The following is a 19063-nucleotide window of genomic DNA, read 5'->3' as shown; positions in this document are numbered from 1 at the left end:
ACAGGAACAATGTTGTTAAAAGTCAGTTAAAAAAAAAAAGGAGGGGGGGGGGGGGGGGGGGGTTGCATTCATGTTCTTCCCCCTTTACATCCGACACACAGACAGCCAGCACAGGCTTGCATAAACAAGAACAGAATGGTAAATGACGAAAACAAACAAACATAAAAAGACAAAAGACAACACACACACGCCCACACACACCCACACACACACACACATATAGACATTTTTTGGCAAAGCAGGAATAAAAGTGACAAGAAGCATAAGTCATGATTGGATCCTTGTTTTTTTTGTTTTTTTTGTCCCTCGGCATTGTCCGATTGATTGGCTCTGATTGTCCTTCACAGTCACGTGACGCCATTTCTGGTTGCCATTGAGACCTCAAGTGCATCAGCCGGGCGGTGTGCAGACAATGTTGCTGCAACAGGGGCCGTCATAGCAACGCCGGATGTACGCGAGCGGACAACAAGAGGGAACTCTGTCGAATACCTCGGTGATTGCAGAGGTCCCAGATTCAGATTTGATTGAGCGTCTTTCATAAAATTGTTTCTTTCTTCCTTTTTTCCTCCTTCTTCTAATGTGGTGAAGCGTAAACTCACAGGTGCTTTGGTATGTTTCTTTTTGCTGCCGGATAAATATCTACATTTTATAATACAGGCTAGAATAGATACAGAAGATTCTTTCAGGATCGCAGAACAGCAGAAAGTCAGCTTGGTTTTTCCAGTATTTGTAAAAAAAAAAAATTAAATACAAATGAAAAACAAAACAAAACAAGGAAATGCACATTCTTAACCTAACGGAGTAAAATATAAAGAGAAAAAAGAAAGAAAGAACTGGACACAAGTAAAAAGAGCTTTTTTGTCTGATTACATTATAAAAAAAATTTCCCAAATACCCTTTCTACATATTTACCCTTTGCCTAAAGCAGAGGCTACAACCACAAAGTCATCACATCAGTCATACAGTCTGATGTCCAATCCAAACATCTGATACTGTTCAGTGCATTGAGAGCGAAGAAACCTCTGCTAGAGGCTGACATCCCTCCCCACCCCCCGCCCACCCCAGACTCACCCACACACCCTAAAAAAATCTAAATAAAATAATCTTCTCTGCAAAAAGAAAAACAAGAAATAAGAACAAATATATACTATTTACATCATGTAATCCTTCCCATAATGCTGTACAAAGCGCAGGCGCGCTCTCACGCACACATATGAACGCACACCCAACATGCACGCACAGTTCAAATAAACAATCCAACTACCTGTACATGTGTCTCCGCACCCGAGCAGGGGCATGCGAGAGAGAGAGGTATTGATGTGTATGGCTTGAAAAGAGCAAAAAAATTTAATGTTGTGTTTCAGTCGCAAAGACTGAAAACTGCACGTTTAATAGTACTGGGCTGATTAATATTCAGAGGCATGCCCACCCGTGTGCCATGACGTCGACATCTTTGCTGTATGAGCACACCCGTCCATGACCACACACACACACACATACGCACACGCACGCACACGCGCACACACGTACAGTATAAACACACGCTAAAGCACTATTTACTTAGAGCTAATTATATGTCAAACAGGGTCATCGCAGCCACTCTGCAAACACAAATACGCACATTTAAACACACAGTCCAAACTACAGTGTTTATTGGTCCTGTTGGATATCTTTCAATCTCCGCGTTGTAGTTACACTACCAGTATAAGACCATTAAAACCATCCAAACCAGTGTGGTTTACAGCATGTCTCTCCTTAGCAGACGCTCTCTGCTGCTCTCTTTGTTTCAGGAAGCCAAGTCTCCGTTATGCCTCCAGAAATACTACACTCCAAAGTGCTCATGTCCTTGGTTTTTCTACTTGTTTTGCAGCGATCTCGCCACAATTACAAGATGCTCTGATAAAGTGGTTAAATTTGACGTCGATCAGATTTTTCCTCGGAACAAACAGTCTCCTCTTAAGTGCCAGTGTTGCCAGGCTTTATCTGGCGGGCTAGCGCCTTTTCTCGTGTAAATCAGTAACCAAAGCCCTCCGTTCTTTGTCCTGATTTGTCTTTGTCCCCCTGTTGTCTTCTGAAGAACCATCCTAGAAACTCCGGAGACAAGGTCAGTTTTCTGATTTCTTCCTAGCTGGTGGTGCTAGGACACAATAGCCATGCCATCTGCACTGACCAGCTGGCCTGTAGTTGGTTCATAAGTTCCGGCCAGATAGAAGAGGTCATTAGCCGTGGTACCCGGCTTGTGTTCGCGCATCAGGTGATCATACTCAGCCTTACTGACCACCTGACACCGATGGGAAATTGTCTGCACATCGTTCTCATCCTCGTGGCTCGACTGATACAAGGCATTCTGGAAGAGAGACAATCGGAAGAATAGAATAATGTCATATTTAAACAGATTTTCATGCTTTTTGTTGTGTGTTTTTGTTGTTGTAGTGTTTTCACTCCTACAAATACCTTTTTGATTGTGGGGTTTTCAATGAGAAAATTTGAGGTTTTGAAAGTGTTCATGGTAGTTTTGTCTTTGCTCATACAATATATGCTCCTGCTCAGTCTAAACATCTTGCTTTTTCTTCTTTATTCCAAATAAACCATTTCTTTTCCAGAAATATAAAATGCACGACTATGTAAAGCTTAGATTAATCTTGAGTCACCGTACGCTTAGTTTTTAGAGATCTGCAAATATTAATAGCTTTATGATCTAAGTGGAAGTTCAATCATCTGGGGGTACGGAATAAAAAGAAGTAATATATGCTCATGAAAACTTCACAGTCTTGTTAATTTGGCCATTTCCCTTCCAGAAATTCTGCATGCACTTCCCACTTTTTACCTTGCCGTCACGGTGTCGCTTCCCCAGGCGAGTCTCCTCTGGGTGGTAGAACCACTTGACCCTGACCACCATACTGGAGCTCCATGACTCCCAGAGGCTCTCCACTCTGCCCACATAGGGCAGCTGGGGCCGGCCGGGTGACAAGAACACAGCGCAGTCCCCGACACGCACTGTTTCTTTGCCCCGCACAATGGCCTTGTAGAAAAGCTTGCGGGCTTTACCCTTCAGACCTCTCCTCTGTGAAGGAAAGAGAAAACAGCACTCAGTTGATTTAGACAGTTTCTACAGTTTGTTTCATCACCAGAGCAGACTAGGGCAAGGTTCAGTATAATTTACCAATCCAACAAAATCTGTGCAACACAAAAGAAAAAAAGAAAAAAAAAAGAAAAGAGAAAAAAACCCAGCCCAGTCAGCTTCATTTTTTTAGTATAATCTTAAGGTATGGATATTTCTATCTTCAATAATCTATATTTGGCAACGTGGCTTTGTTTTGGGACCATCCGAAGCTGGATGTGGGAAAAGTGGCAGTAAGAAAAAGAAGAATCAATGACATCAGTGACAACAATGATAAAGTCAAATACAACACGAAAGGAAAAGCTAGGATACAGATGGGCTGCAAGGTGGCTTGCAGATGCACACCAGCTGCAAACAGACAAAAGCAAATGAAATGCACCATTCAAACCATTGAGCTGAACTTGAATTAATTCTATGCTCGGTCAACTCCACATTTTTAAGGTTTTTGTAAGCTTTTGTGTTTTGTTTTTTTATTTTTTTTTTTACATTTTCTATTTACTAGTGTGTGTTTTTCTCAGGGCCACCATAATGTATTCATCTAACATACTTTTAGTGGATGATTTCCAGCACCTAACATTTACAATAACACCAGTAATCCTCTCTGATAAAGCAATAATACTGAATCTTATGCACAAGTTGAGTAATGTACCTATATTTGTGCTGCACCTTTTGATTTACTGACCGAAGGGTCGGTTTCTTTTCGAGCTGCACGTCTCAGACGACAGATGTAGTGGTGTTTACTAAGCAAACAGCGTGATAGGATGAAAGAAGAGAATGGCAGCGGTTGTTCAAAAGGTTTTGTTCTGTTATCTCGGGACTGCAACTTAATAAACTGGATAACAATTTCACAGATTAAGCACACCAACTAAGATAGATTGCTAATGTGTACAAAGTCTGAAGCAGAATACGCAATCTGAGATAGACCATATTTGATCATCGCATTTACCGTGTGTAATCAAGGTATGACACGGCAGAAACTGGAGCAACAATCAGTAACCTACTTAGATCGGAGGACTTAAGTAGGATACTGATACTCGACAAGTCTGGCAAGACCCCTTTAGTCAATATATGGTTGACTGATGAGGTTTATTTTGGTGGTGTGACTCTGGCCTTTCATTTGCTTATATGGAAGGTCAAAATGCTGGAAAAGCAGCAGAACTGAGCAAGCATCAGTGACAACAGACAAAGCTGAAGTCAGAAACACCAAGAACATCGTGAAATATAGGATCTCGGCTAGAGGTCGGTTGCCAAGCTACTTGCAGAACAAATGTATGAGCCTTATGCAGGTTAAATAGCACCGTATACGATTTTCCAGCAGGACTCACAGACACATATGGACTGAGCCAGCAGGTTTAGATCAGCTGATTTTGTAAAAGCAATAAAAGCAAAATAATATATTTGCATTATGAAACAAATGACTTAGAGAACGTAATTAGAAATCAAAGCTGCTCGGAAATTCTCACAATGACAAAAAAGCTGAAACAGTGCCAAAAAACAGTCTGGGAACACAATAGACTAATCAATAAACACTGATTACTCACAAATAGCCATCTCTTAAGCCTTGTTAAACACTGATAAAAAGTAGTCAAATACTACACAAATCTTCTTACCTGTGTGGGGTTGCCGGACCATTTCCAGAGCTGGCGTCCAGGCAGTAGAGGAGCCATGTTGGGCAGGGGCTCGGGTGAAGACATCCTCTGCTTCTTAGCTGTTGCCGGGTCCTTAGAGGCAGGTTTCAGCTGCTGGCGGCCAGCACTGCTTTGACTGTGATGGTGGGTATTGGGACCATCCTTCCTCTTTAACTGGTTCTTAGCTGTGCTGCTGCTGTTACTCATCATACTTCCTTTTGATACGTAGTCCTTTCTGTCTTCTACTCTGTCGGCTCTCATCTTTGAGCTCATGGCCATGTTGGCTTTTGTCACATAGCCATGAGCTGGAGATGAAGAAGATGGAGAGGAGTTGGAGGTGGCAAGATCAGGGCTCAGGAGATCAGAGTTCATGCTCTGTCTGTGCTTTTGTTTGTCCTGTTGGAGCAGTGCACGGCGCAGCAGCACGGAGGAGGACTCTTCATCAGAGGAGTAGGAGGAGTCATTGTCGGAGGAACAGAGGGATGAAGAGGAGATGGAGCCGGAAGAGGAAGAGGAGGAGGAAGATGATGAGAAACAGATGGCGTGACGAGACAGAAAACGACCACCCCGATGGGACGAGACAGTTCTTCTTCGTGTGTCAGGGTCTTGACCGTCATCCTCATCATCCTCATCCAGCTCCGAGTAAGAGCTTGGACAGTCACTCGGGTAGTCCAAACTGTAATCTCCGCCTTGAACTCCGAGACCAGCCGATAGAAGATCCTTTCTCAGATGTGGAACGCCTTTTACAGGAGCCTTAGAGCGGGCCCCGCCACTGTCTCTTTCCCCTCCTCCCTTCTTGCCATCTTTCACCAGCAGGGAGGGTTGGATGTATCGCAGCGGTGCCCCTGTGGAGGCGTGGATCTTCCCTATTCTCACTGCAGCCCCCCCTAGTCGAAGCAAGGCTTTGCCATTCTTTGTTTTAGGAGAGGTCACTCCTTCGTGGTCTAACTTCACAAGAAAGTGTTTCCTGTCACGTTCACTCGCTGGCTTCCGGCTCCCAGCTGTCATACCCATGGTGACAGACGAGGAGCAAGAAGAAGACGAGGAGTCCCGGAGCCCCATGGAGGCTACTGCGTTAACTGGTCTCCCAGATCCAGAGTTTCCACCACTTCCAAAGGTAGAGTACCCATTAGCAATACTACTGAATGAGTCAACTTCAAAAGGAGAGCCAAAGATGCCTTTGATAGGGGTTGGTGGAGCCAAAGAGTGGGAGGAAGGCCGATGAAATAACCCCAAGTCTCGCTCTCTGATCTTTTTCTGGGTCTTACGGGACGTCCCATTGAAAAGGAAGAAATCCACTGGCGGTCTCTTCCTGGGAACGCACCAGTTCAGCATGGAAGAGCTGCCTTTTGTTATGGTGTCAGTCACTGATGTCGGTGTGCTGGTAGTCTTAGGCACCGAATGTATTTTCTTCGGTCTACCAACTGTAAAAGGAGCCAGCACCAGAGGGAAGTTAATATCAGTAGAAAATGTCACGTCTAACGAACAAACTATGATTAATTGTGGAAGTAAGGGCTTTAGTGAAACTTAATATCTTTATCTCCTTCATCTTCACCTGCCTAAGTTTCAACATATCCATTACTCAAACTACAACAAACCTGGTAAACCTGTCTCTCCTCCCAGTTTTATTGTCACTCTTACTTTGAGATCAGTTACTTGTTTGTTGCTTAACTTCACAAAGGACACCGACGACATTTGATGAAATCATGATTTATGTAGATAGTCTACACTTAGGCAAAATGACAGGTGGCTAACTAGGAATGTAAATTTATGAGTCTTTGGGTATTGAACCTGCACTCTGAGCTCCTGATTATTAGCTGATAGTTGGAACAGTAAGAGGCTTTGCTTCGCATGTATGCATGTGGATCTGCACTTCTCAGGCAGTATATATGTTAAAGCCTAAGAGATATTCAGTCCCTACAGATTCAACTAAGCCTTCGTTCCTTTTCTCCTACCTGGTCTTTTTTCCTGAGGCCTTCCATCTGACTCATTGGGTGGTTTTTCTGTGTCTTTCTTCTCCTGGGTGGAGCTTCGTCGACCTCGTCGTCCAGGAGAGATCAGAAGCGCTGGAGAGGGTTCAGCACCTGACAGAAAAGGGTTGATAAGTGATTTATACATATACATATATATATATATATATATATATATATATATATATATATATATATATATATATATATATAAAAACACCCAGCACGCCCCTGCAGGCGGTTTATCCTTCAAGCTCGGGTCCTCTACCAGAGGCCTGGGAGCTTGAGGGTCCTGCGCAGTATCTTAGCTGTTCCCAGGACTGCGCTCTTCTGGACAGAGATCTCCGATGTTGTTCCCGGGATCTGCTGGAGCCACTCGCCTAGCTTGGGAGTCACCGCACCTAGTGCTCCGATTACCACGGGGACCACCGTTACCTTCACCCTCCACATCCTCTCGAGCTCTTCTCTGAGCCCTTGGTATTTCTCCAGCTTCTCGTGTTCCTTCTTCCTGATATTGCTGTCATTCGGAACCGCTACATCGATCACTACGGCCGTCTTCTTCTGTTTGTTTATATGTTTATATATATATATATATATATATATATATGTAATACACTTGTGCACTGCTTCTTTTTTCAATAACTCCTATAGTCAAAGCCATACTCACAGCGAATTTGGTATCCGGGGGGCAGAAGCCTGATGTTCACAAGGGAGATCCTTCCTCTGTCACCATCATCAAACTCCACCATCACACTGCCGTCCTTCTCCTCCTCACCTGGACCTCCTAATTGCCCAACACAGTAGGGAGAACATGGGTTGCTGGAAAGATTTGTTATTGCGTGCAGAGTGAGGCGATTGGCATGTGTAACTCACCTCGGTGGACGTAGCCAGGGTAGAGGCAACGGGAGCGCTCACTCCAGTAGGCACACACTCGCGTCCCTGCAGTCAGGATGGCCTCGGTCTGTGGCCTCACATCCAGCACCTGGTAAAGAGAGAAAAAAATTGCAAAACTTTTCAGATGAAGGTCATCACAAACCTGCAAACGTTATACAGGCTAAGGGGTCTCACTTACTGCTTCCTGTAGCAGTTGCTCCAGCGAGTATATCCTGGGGCGATTACCTCGTTCCCCTTCAATTACAACACTAAATCTAAAAAAAAAAATTAAAACATTGAAAAAAAACCGTAATTTTAATTTATGAGTTCCAATTTTTAGCAGTTTTTATTGTTACATTTCAAAGCAGTCTTCTGGGAACCAAGAAAAGGGGTTTTGTCCTAAGGCTTTGCAATTATCTCAGCAACTTGTTTGTCAGGATTCTCACAGCTGCCAGGCATTTAAATATGCTCGGTTTTCGAGTGTTTTGAAAATCACACAACACTCTTGCTGCTAAATGCCTTCTTGGTGATAAATTCCGCAGTTTTCGCCTCTCGAAAAACACTCCAGATCTCATGATTAATAAACAATTTATCAATCCCTCAAATAAAGATACCTGTATTTGAGGGATTGATATGTCACATTGTTGCATTGACAAGCACATTTGTGATAAAAACAAAAAAACAGAAAGTGGAAATGCCTTATGCACTACTAACAGGAAAATGGGGTCTTACATATCAGGCAGGTCCAAAGTTTGGACACAGGCGGCATACAGCAGCTCGTCCTCCTTGGAGATGAGGATCTTCAGTCCATCTACCAACATCTCTTTACTTAACACACAGTTTGGCAGAGCTATGGAGGGAGTAGAAAGATGGATTGAAGAAGAAAAAAGCTGAAATATACAAAATTTGAGCATGCACTGAGTGAGCTCGTCAGTTTCGGTGTAACGTGAGGAGATGGACGCAGGAGCAGACACGGAGCATTTGTGTGTGGTAAAGCAAGCCTGTGATTCTGTGTAATACTAAGTTATATGTCAGCGTTTATACTTACCAGGTATTCTGGAAGGCATGTTGGGAGGAAGATGAACCAGCAGCTTTTTGGCCTCCTCTTCTTCATCCTCCTCTCCCTCAGAGAAGCTACTCTCTTCATCCAAGCGAAAGCCATCATCAGCTGCGAAGCTTTGCAGAAGTCTGCTCACGGCATAACCCTTTTCCTAAAAGAGAAACCGGACATTACATCAGTGGTCAGAAAGCAGGATGTGGTAGTACACAAACTAATTATCAGTACACAGGACCTGCAGACAACTAAAAGAGTCGTTTCAGTCTGATGTAACTGATGTGGTTAATGCATCATTGGAAAGTAACCCCAGGCGTCAATGTCTTTTGTAATGTGATACATCATTAAAGCCTCAAGGATGTTGTTTGTTTTGTTTTGTTTTTCTTGGTTTATTTTTATTTAAATTTTTAGTTTTTACACTTGCCATTGTTTGTGCACAGGCGGCACATATTGCACATCCACCTTATTGATGGAGGACTCTTGACCTGAGGTGGACGTTCTCACCATCGCGTACGAACATAAACGCACACCAGATACTACCCATCTCCAGACCGGTTTCAGCTAGTTTATCCAAAGATGACAGATGACTGACGAAGTAAGTAAGCTCGCCCAACAGGTTTCTGCTTGTATTTAGGCTTTCCGAAGAAGAGCGTTCATAATATTTGACGTGTGTGTTAGGTTTTCCACATCAAGAGATCATATATTTTATTAATAGAAGTTTCGTCACCAGAGGGCATGGGTGACTATTTCCTTTTAACGCCGGTGATATGTGTGTGTTTGTGTGCCAGCACGCATGGGTGTGTGAAGCATTAAGGCCAATGATTATCTTTATATTCCTTTGTTTGGTTTGGAGTTATGTGTTTTTGGACATTCCCTTGCAATGACTCAAAGACTAAAGCAACCTGAGGGCATCTCACATTAAAGCGAAATGCGAGTGTCTCGCCAACCGCTGCTCGCACAGATAAAATGAGGCCAGCGGTCTGTTAGCACAGCCGGCGCGCCTGCAAACATGCACCTATAACGACAGCAAACGATGCATTTGCCACAGTGACTGATTTATAGCTGATGTTAAGCATCTGCCCGTATGGGAGCAGGAGTTATTGGTAGGCGCTGTCAGTGTTAATCTACGGGATTTTCAAGACTTCCTGGCAGGGTGTGGCTCACACCTAAACAAGCAAGGAGTGAACTTGCGGCGAGGGCTTTTCCTAATTCTTCTTCTCTCTTTCTCAGCTTTACTTTGCATGCAGTAGCCAAAGGGAGTAACCCTCTGAGTCACCTGCCCTCTTTTACTCACGGTAACCAGTTCCCCTTCTGCTTTGTTACTCAAAAATCATGTTTTATTTCTGCCTTGTTTAGGACTCTGTAACAGCTCAATGCTCACTATAAAACCTTTCCACCAAGCTTCTAAATGTGGCTATTGTATCTCACCTTTCCGTTCTCGAATCCTACTACTTTGTGTAGTGATCAGGGGAGACAAATAGTTGTAGAGCACATAAACTCTCTCTCCCTTAAATAAATAAACTTTGGGAGAGCATTTATTTGCACTGTCCTCAGAGCATCATATTAATTACAAATATTGCATGATTTCTTTCAAAGTACAGTTCCTATTCCGTGCAAGGGAGCAAATAACAAACGTTATCAGAAGCGGTCATGCAAAGTAAGTTGTAAAAAAAAATTTCAGAAGTGATGCTTTTTATCAGTGCCCTCTCTTTCCTCTGATCATTGCCACAGAGATGCACAGGTGTGGCAGTTGAGTGGGGGGATCCGAGGTTTGAATGTCAGTTTACACGTCGCTATCCAATGTCCCACCTTTCCACGAAAGCTCTGTCCTGCAGAGGTCTTCCTCTCATCTTTCTTGCTGATCCTCTTCGCCTCAGTCAGAGCTCTGTGGTTTTCATGGCTGTCGCCAAAACTGCAGCCCACTGGCAATACGCCCCAGCTGAGGGGAGATGCTCTGTTGGTCGGCAGGTGATCTGCACGACTCCTCTCTGTGTTGGCGAGGCCTGGCCTGAGGGGTGCTCTCCTTTGGTCCGTGGTGGGTAAGATCCCCATGCCTGAGGATGGAGACGAAAGCATCATGTAAATTAAAGATAGCGTGTTAAAACTGATATCAAGTTGATATGATCGGGTTATGGTTCTTTGTGAAAAAAGATACATTTTAGAAACATGCGTGTGAAGGGAAAAGAGGAGGAGACGACATGCAAAATAGATTGCAACTCTTCAGCTTCGCCGGACATCTGAAGAGAAAATAATGTTTTCCTCTGAATATGGGAGCAACATCACAATTTGCATGACCGTTAACAGCCAAAAACTACTCAAGTGAACGTTGCCATTCAAACCTGTTGACTTAGGAGAGGAAAGTTTCTGTCAGTTTTTCCTGTTACTGACACAATATGTTATAATCCTTGTGCATGCCTTTTCATTAACGCAACAGTGTGCAGTTCAAACAGATAACATGATATGTAAATGCCTGGTGTACCCAGTCTCTATTCATGGAATTTTTCTTATGGAAAAGTGTCCATTCAGAAAATAAACACAACCAGAAAAACGGAAGAAAGGAAATCTGTCTCCTGGAAATCTAAAGATATGTATAAACATCTCACCAAGAGGTCCTGGTCTCCTACTCCTGGCTTTCTGGTTTGTTTGCAGCTTGGAGGACTGTGATGAAAAAGATATGCCCCCAGCAGGGTTTGCAGGAGCTTCTTTAGAGGATGAGCTAATCTTGATGTCACCGGCTCCGTCTTCGCTGTCATAGCTGGCATCTTCCTCTGTGAAATTGTGAAATCACGACATCAGTATGAGAGTCAGAGCGCTTCAAGTCATTTATATGTAAACTCTGTTAACAGCCAAGGACTCACTCGATGAGATGCATCGACAGCGAGCTTTCGAGATTCCTTAACATTTTGGGCCTGCTGCTAAATGCGCGCATGTTCAAATGCCAAGCAAGTCAAATTTCTATGAGGGTCTATAAAAGTCGGGCATTTCGTCACAAATTAACTCTCAATGAGCAAACCTTCTTTAATGGCTAAACAATAATGCCCTGCTTGTTACTTAACTGCTGTGACAGGGAGCAAATGTTGACACACACACACACAACACACACACATACACAGATTGTTAATGGCAGCTGTGTCTCGCTGGCTGCAGGGGTCGCGTCGGGTGTTGACACATCTGACACACTTGTCACTTACATGGCATTCTCTTCAACGCTTTCCCTGACACACATAGAAACACTGGCAAACACACACGCACGCACAGATAGACACACACACAGATAGACACACACACAGACACACACACACTTAACTGAACCACAAATTCTTCATGCCAATAAGGCCACGGGGTCAGTGAAATTCTAGTGTTTTCCTCCATGTTATGTTGGTTTCATGGCGCACCCATCTCTCTGGCGAGCCGTTAAAAGTCAGGACGGGTGTCATTGTGTATCCTCAAGTCGAGGCACTTCAGTGTGGCCATTTTCACAAGGTTGGAGAGGTTAAGGAGAGATGGGAGGAGCTGGGTGTGACATTCTGAACGGGGAGGCCAGGGCAGGCTCACATTACCATATGCCGGAGGGCCGTGTCGCATGCCCGTGGCAAGTCGTTAACTGTTTTAACAGTGTGACAGACGAGCTGGGAAGTGAGAGGACACCCCTGATGACGGCAGACATCTCACTCTCAGATGCTCCACATGCACGCACGCACACACACACACACACACACACACACACACAATCTCACAGCAAAATCTCACAAGATCTGGTTGGTGTCCTTTGACCCACACACCAAATAAGCGCCGCTTGACTCGCATGTGAAACTGTCAGTGAGCTTTTCCAAACTTCTGAAACTGTAGTTTTGTCATAAAGCTCTTATCAGCAAAATGTGTGCATTCCATTGACCAAAAAAGGCTGTAAAATTTTACGGCCAAAGCATCAGCTGCGTGATCCTTTTTTGGTTAATTGGCAAGGCGACACAACCAGACTGTATATCAAGAAAAAAACCTCACCATGCTCTGAGCTCTCGCTGTCACTCTTCTCATCATCTATTTCATGCTTCTCAGTAACTCGGCTGTCCTTGTGGTGAGGTCTGTTAGGGTTGATGTCCAAGGGAACTTTGGGCTTTCGACCTCTCTTCCTCTTCCCGGTTTGAGCGGCGCTGTGGGATTGCTGCAGGTCTAAGAGATAAGCAGAAAAGGGGTGAGCTGAGTTTCGAGGTGCTGCCTAGTGAACAAGTGTTTTTATGCACCCTCTCTCTCCCCCACCTTTTCCGCCTTGTCTGCAGTGACTCTTGGATGCGTCTTTCTCGCTGCTGTGCAGCATATCTGCTGACTGTGAACCACGCTGGGCTGCAGCCTTCTGCTTCAGCTGGGTCACCCGCCTGGCCAGCCTGGAGCTCAGGGCGCTGGGTTGACCTCTGTGCTTACAACGAGCTTTCATCTGCAGTCAGGGAACAACTAATTATTGACTCATTCCTTTCTGCTAATTGAAATATCTAGAAAAAGAAAAAAAAAACAGGAGCAGGAGGAAATAGTTCTCAGCGTGTGTGTTTGTGTGTGCGGATGAACCGTGAGAAGCAGCGAGCGGCTGACCTGTGCAGTGCTGAGGCTTTTGAAGTTGTGATTGGACATTGAATTCCTGGCTTTTTCCTCCAGTACATTCAGTCCAGCCCTGAAAAAAAACATAAAAACACAGCAGGGACGCAGCTGAATGAGAATTTATCCTATGTGAAAACAAAGAATCAGCTTAATCACACGTCTTTATTCTCTGCATCTCTGCTTTTCCCTTTTTTTTTTTGCTTTTTTCTTCTTAGCGTCCCTTCTATCTGTGTTGAAGCTCAGTCATTGTCTCGCTCTCTTCCCACTCATCTTGTCTGTCTCGTAACTTTGATGAGGTAAGAGACAGCCTCGGCGCGGTCTGACGGCAAACACGGGAATATTCGGATCGCGAGACTAAAAAAGGGTAAGAAATTATCTGTCGTGAAGAGAGCCAAGAAGAGGGAGAGATAGAGAGAGACAGTGGGTGGAGGAGAATGGTTGAGGGGGGAGGGAAAGACACAGAGAGAGAGAAATGAAGCAGTCTCGGGGGAGTCTGTCCGTTGACCGGAGCTTCAGGGCTCAATCGATAAACACTAACCTCTATTGAACACTACTCCTCCCTTCCTCCCTTCCTCCCTCTCTCTCCCTCTTTCTGTCCTTCCTTCATTGCCCGCATGCTCTCTCGCACCACCACAGGCAGTCCCCACACACACACACATTAACATTCATATACACACACATAGGCACACAACAGTTAGCAGCTGGTGTCTGAGGCAGGTGAATCCTATATTCCCAGAGAGGGAAGGTTTGGCTCTCAGCATCTCTGCTCCCAGGAGAGCAGAGCAGAGGAGAGGAAGATTCTAACTATCCAGATCACCTTTGTCTGTTTCATTCCCCTGAATGACTGACGTTTAACCCGAGATTCAGTCAAATTAGTGTTCGGGAGTACACGGCACAAAACAGCAAGGTGGTTGCTAGGTTCTTTAAACCATCTTTAAGTGCTTTTAACAATTTTTTATGTAGCCCAATCACTTCAAGAGCAACTGACAAGAGGTGAGACGATAAGCTAGGTTCACCTATAAAATCCAAGCTGGCTATCCGCACACCTTTCACCATATATGCTTCATATTCCAGATATCAAGAGAACAAGTCAGCACACTTTAGAAGAGCTACCATTCCTCTTCATCTCGCTTTCTTTCAGTTTTATTTCACCCACACCCCAACTCTCATTAGAAGATGAAAGCATAAACAAATGATACATTGCTTGTTAATAACAACAGAAATGCTGCTCAGGCACGGAGCACCCAGCTCTACTAATTAAACAAGTTCTCTGCGTGTGTGTGTGTGTAGTGCACTGGCATGTATGACTAAAGGCTTTCATTGTCATTTTCATTAGCGCTTTCTAATCATGGTAACCGTGACAAACCTCGAGTTTCTCTAATCATTTTATCAAGGCGAGGGGTGCACATGCTAACAGAGGTGGGGCATCATGAGAAAACACATTTATCACTGCTGAATCCCGGCTGCTTGCACGCACTAGCACACGTGCGTGTGTCCGTGAATGTGAGTCAGTGTGGAGGTTTGCATGTGTGAGGTGTTAAATAATGTGTGGTTGCGTGTTGCAGCTGGTGGGGGTGGCGTGGAGTCATTTATCACTGTAATAACTGTACATCAGAACTTTGTCCAGCTGTATTAATATATGCTGGAGGTTCGCATGGAATCAGGACATAATCAATACAAGTGATAAATATGATTAAAAGTGATTAATGGTGATTAATGAAGCCCTCATCTCCATTACCTTCTCTCATTAAAAATCACACCCAGCTTACAGCTCCCATCACATAACCCCCACTGTGTATGTGTGTGTCTGTGTGTGCATGTGTGTGTGTGTGTGTGTGTGTGTGTGTGTGTGTGTGTGTGTGTGTGTGTGTGTGTGTGTGTGTGAGCAGCTCCTTCCAGTGCCCAATCAAGCAAATCATCAGCTAGAGAGCATTTGAATCAATTCAGCTGAAGAAGAACTTCTTGAAAATCAACCATGCCTTTCACTAAAAACACAAACAGAAATCAGGATGAATGAGCTGGGCTTGCCAATCACACTGATTATACCAACGCAATATCAGAGGACTGACCTGAGTCTTTTGGAGCTCTCTGCAGCAGCTGGGCCGGGGGTGGACTTGCGCTTACGGGGGCGGCCGGGCCCCCGGCGAGCAGGGCTTCGAGATGTCTCCTCTTTCCTGCAGAAAGAGGAAGGAGGAGGAAGAGGAGGTGGAGTGGTACGGAGAGGGAGATTAAAGATGCAATCCGGACAGCGGGAGAAATCAGGAAGAAGCTTGTATCGGCTACAGGTCAAACTGCATTAAATATGAGCACGCAGATGCAGCATGAAAGCAGAAGAGTGAATATTGGAATGCAGAATTCAGACTAGACAAAATAAGTGTGTGTGTGTGTGTGTGTGTGTGTGTGTGTGTGTGTGTGTGTGTGTGTGTGTGTGTGTGTGTGTGTGTGTGTGTGTGTGTGTGTTGTCTCTGCTCACTGGTGGTCGTGTTTCCTCTGTAGTTTGGCCAGTTCTCTCTGTTTTTCTTTGTAGCGGCGCTGTAGCTCAGCCAGCTGGACACGCATGGCCAGCTCCTCCCCTCCCATGGTCTCCATGGAGCCCTTCACTGGGCACACCTGACACACACACACACAAACACGGACACACACACACAGAGCAGAGGAATTTAAATGCTGAAAACCAACTTCAGCACAGCAGTCATTGGATATGTAGCCAGCTTGTGTTTGGCCAGCTTGCTGAGGACTTTCCTGTAACCAAACGCTCACACGTTTGTGTGAAGCAGTTAATTTTAGCAAATCAACAACTTCTGCTCTTACTGGCAGATTTCTAATAGGCTGATGTAGTTCCCTAGGCACTTTCTGTCGCAGATAACAAATATTAACATAAGTAAAATCAATCTGTAAACGTTAAAAAGGTTTCGCCAAGTAGTTATCTAATAATCTGTAGGATAAATGTGCGCTTATTGAAGTCTTAAAATCAAACGCCTGATAGCATTGGTGAAGCCGGATCTTGTTTTGAAGTTTTTTGAATTTAATAAGAAATGTAAAGCTCCACCACACAGGAAGCACTTGTGTCATCTTTACTTGAACATTACAAAAAAATATGAAAATGTTTTATTTTGAATTTCAACACAGATCAAACTAAAAGAGTTTTTTTCTAAATTTTATCCATCCATTTTATTTGATCACTAACACGTTTTGCTCAGTTATTCAGTGAACACACAGTGTATTGGTTTTAATCCACACTACTTTTTGTTTCTTATGATAGATTATATTTATTGCACCCGTGTTTTAGTGTTCGTTTGCTACACTACACAATGCATTCATTTTATAGTGTGATTTTCCACTGAATTTATGGAATTTATGTGTCATTTTATTGTATGGATCAGTGCATGCAAAACACTCATCGATTCCCACCAGTGCTTAAAAGTAGATATGGGGAAATAAGAGAATAAAGGGGAATTTCTTTTAGGAGAGTGTAAATAAATTATGCTGTAAATAATTTAAGAAATACTGGGTACCTACATGGTGGAAAACTGGGGGAAAAAAGAGCCAAATAAAACACATTAAGTCATGATGTAGTAAAAATGTTCATTTTACATGTTTTATGTTGAATTTACTGGCATGTTTGCTTTAATCTTATTATTTAAACTCTTAGAAATTAGTCTATTTCTCATTTGTATCCCTGATAATAACCAACAGGCTTTTTCCTTTATGATTTCTTAGCTGTTCAGTTCAGAAATTAGATTTTTTTTTTATAATTGTTTTGGTTTTATTTACAACAAGTATAAAACAATTCATTTCTGTTCAAACTGTTCAGCACTCCATTGAGCCACATTTTGAATCCTCACTGATTTACGTCCTCATGCACAAACACAAAATACACCCGTGCCTCACCGGCTCGTGCCGAGGCGTCCAGCTGCACTTCCTGCGCAGGTTCACCCTCTTCCTGATTGGACACTGCTGGTCCACGGCACCATCCGCATCCACATCTACCCGTCCCCCTCCGACTTCCAGGGCACGGGCGGCCACCAGAGTCGCCAGACTGTGGAGGTCAAAGGTCGGCATGTCCTCCTCACCTGCGCGGAGACGAATTGTTTCGATTTAGATTGGTACATCACGCAGCGGCTGACACCTGGTTATAAAACACGCCGTGTGCTGAAAGGATTTATTTCTCGGGCGATGAAACGGCGTCTTGAAAAGTGGTGATATTTATGATATTAGCTGTGTAGTTTATTTGATGTATACTGGTGTTCATGCCTAATCGTACACACAGACACACACGCATGGGAGGGGGGGGTTGTAGGGAACGATCTCTACATCTGTCACTGTCATTAACTCTGTCATTGTCACGGCAGCGGCAGATGAAACGGAATATTCATGAGACGGTCCACACACATTCACACACACACACACACACACACACACACACACACACACACACACACGCAAATAAAAAAACACTCATTTAGAATACACACAGGCACCCTACAGCATTTTCGCTGAGCTATGCAGACATGGGCAAACTGCGTGAGGCTATGTGAGGGAGAATTGGAGAGATGGTAAGAGAAGGAGGAGAAGAAGGACTGTGGGATGCGGTGAGAAAAAGGGAGGGAGGGATGGGGAGTAAAGGGGAGGAGAAGCAATAAGAGGCAAAGTGTTTATTGAGCTATCTATTTATTCTCCTACATCTCCTCATTATGGACATGGACAGAATCCAATTTCCCCTTAGAGAAGAAGACGAGGAGAGAAAAGAAGGAGACGAGGAAAGGAGAAGAGAGGCAGGTGAGGAGAGGTCTTCCTCATTCACTCCCACTGTGTACTGGAGCCGCAAGGCCCATTCACTGACACCTGACATCATTAAGACCTGTGTGAGTGTGTGTATGTGTGTGAGGGAGTGGAAGATGGAGACAGAAAAACACGGCAAATAGCGACGAAAGAAAGGAGGGCAGTCTTTGTCTGTGAAGAGAGAAACGAGAGCGTGCGTGAACAAACGGATGTGAGATTGACAGGTAACTCCTCGGAGAGCGACAGAGCAAGGGGGAAGGAGCTGAGAGATGCGGCTTTGTCCTGTCCCGGCTCGCAGAGGTCAATGCCATCTCATCTGTCAGACCTCTGAGCCAATGGCATGCTCCGATTACCCTGACAGGATGACATCACTACTGACATCACCACACCTAGTTTAGTATCCTGGAGGATGGCCACAATCGATAGATACCTTCCGCCTACAGCGCACAGACACACATATGCACGCACACACACACTCATCGTTGCACAGTAATAATACCATACCGTGTCTCTAACGGGGGTGAAGGGTGTAATAAGAGGCGGCACAGGGGATTTCAAGGGGAAAAACAAAAACAGTAGAGGAAAATTAAAAACCATTACAGCTGCTGTGGACCTAGTCATCATTAGAGACCATTAAGGAATTTATTGGTGTGAAATTTCAAAATAAAGGAAATGCGAAGGAATAAATTACACAAATACCTCCTCTGTCTACGTGTAAATAGAAGTAATGGCGATAATTCATGAAGAAGAGAAGGGGTGGGGGCACATCTCTTGATTCCTTAATCTGTAATTGTGATCTCCAGTGAACAGCTGAGATATCCTTCTGCATCAAGGAACGCCATAAACGCATCTGTCTGGGATCGGTTTCATCTCCCCCAACGCATTCACAATGACAAAAACGCCATCAGCGGTATTAATAACATTCTCGGCGATGAGGTCAGAGCGGGGGGGGGGGGGGTTAAATAAATGTGTTGCAACTTGAAGAACGTTTTCCACGCCACAACAGGGCTTATTGATTTCACACCTATTACACATGCTAACCACG

At 44.2% G+C, this 19063-nt stretch overlaps 1 protein-coding gene across 4 annotated transcripts in view; it reads right to left on the bottom strand.

The window, feature by feature from the left end:
• Nucleotides 1–1095: 1095 nt before the first annotated feature.
• bahcc1b (BAH domain and coiled-coil containing 1b) overlaps nt 1096–19063 on the bottom strand; it is a 61958-nt gene continuing 43990 nt past the window's right edge. For all 4 annotated transcript variants that reach the window (XM_026178931.1, XM_026178929.1, XM_026178932.1 and 1 more), the window contains 17 exons: nt 17128–17309; nt 15710–15846; nt 15306–15410; nt 13231–13309; nt 12904–13078; nt 12649–12816; nt 11250–11414; nt 10456–10700; nt 8641–8803; nt 8325–8442; nt 7792–7867; nt 7593–7701; nt 7387–7503; nt 6705–6833; nt 4732–6173; nt 2828–3064; nt 1096–2347 (listed from right to left, as the gene is read on the bottom strand). In XM_026178931.1, the coding sequence (XP_026034716.1) occupies nt 2138–2347; nt 2828–3064; nt 4732–6173; nt 6705–6833; nt 7387–7503; nt 7593–7701; nt 7792–7867; nt 8325–8442; nt 8641–8803; nt 10456–10700; nt 11250–11414; nt 12649–12816; nt 12904–13078; nt 13231–13309; nt 15306–15410; nt 15710–15846; nt 17128–17309 (3857 nt within the window). In that variant the 3' untranslated portion in view covers nt 1096–2137. The remainder of the gene's footprint in view (nt 2348–2827; nt 3065–4731; nt 6174–6704; nt 6834–7386; nt 7504–7592; nt 7702–7791; nt 7868–8324; nt 8443–8640; nt 8804–10455; nt 10701–11249; nt 11415–12648; nt 12817–12903; nt 13079–13230; nt 13310–15305; nt 15411–15709; nt 15847–17127; nt 17310–19063) is intronic.

This window comes from Astatotilapia calliptera, chromosome 8 (assembly GCF_900246225.1).
Source record: "Astatotilapia calliptera chromosome 8, fAstCal1.2, whole genome shotgun sequence".
In the NCBI taxonomy this organism is placed as follows: Eukaryota; Metazoa; Chordata; class Actinopteri; order Cichliformes; family Cichlidae; genus Astatotilapia; species Astatotilapia calliptera.
This window is presented reverse-complemented; position numbering and strand designations above follow the sequence as displayed.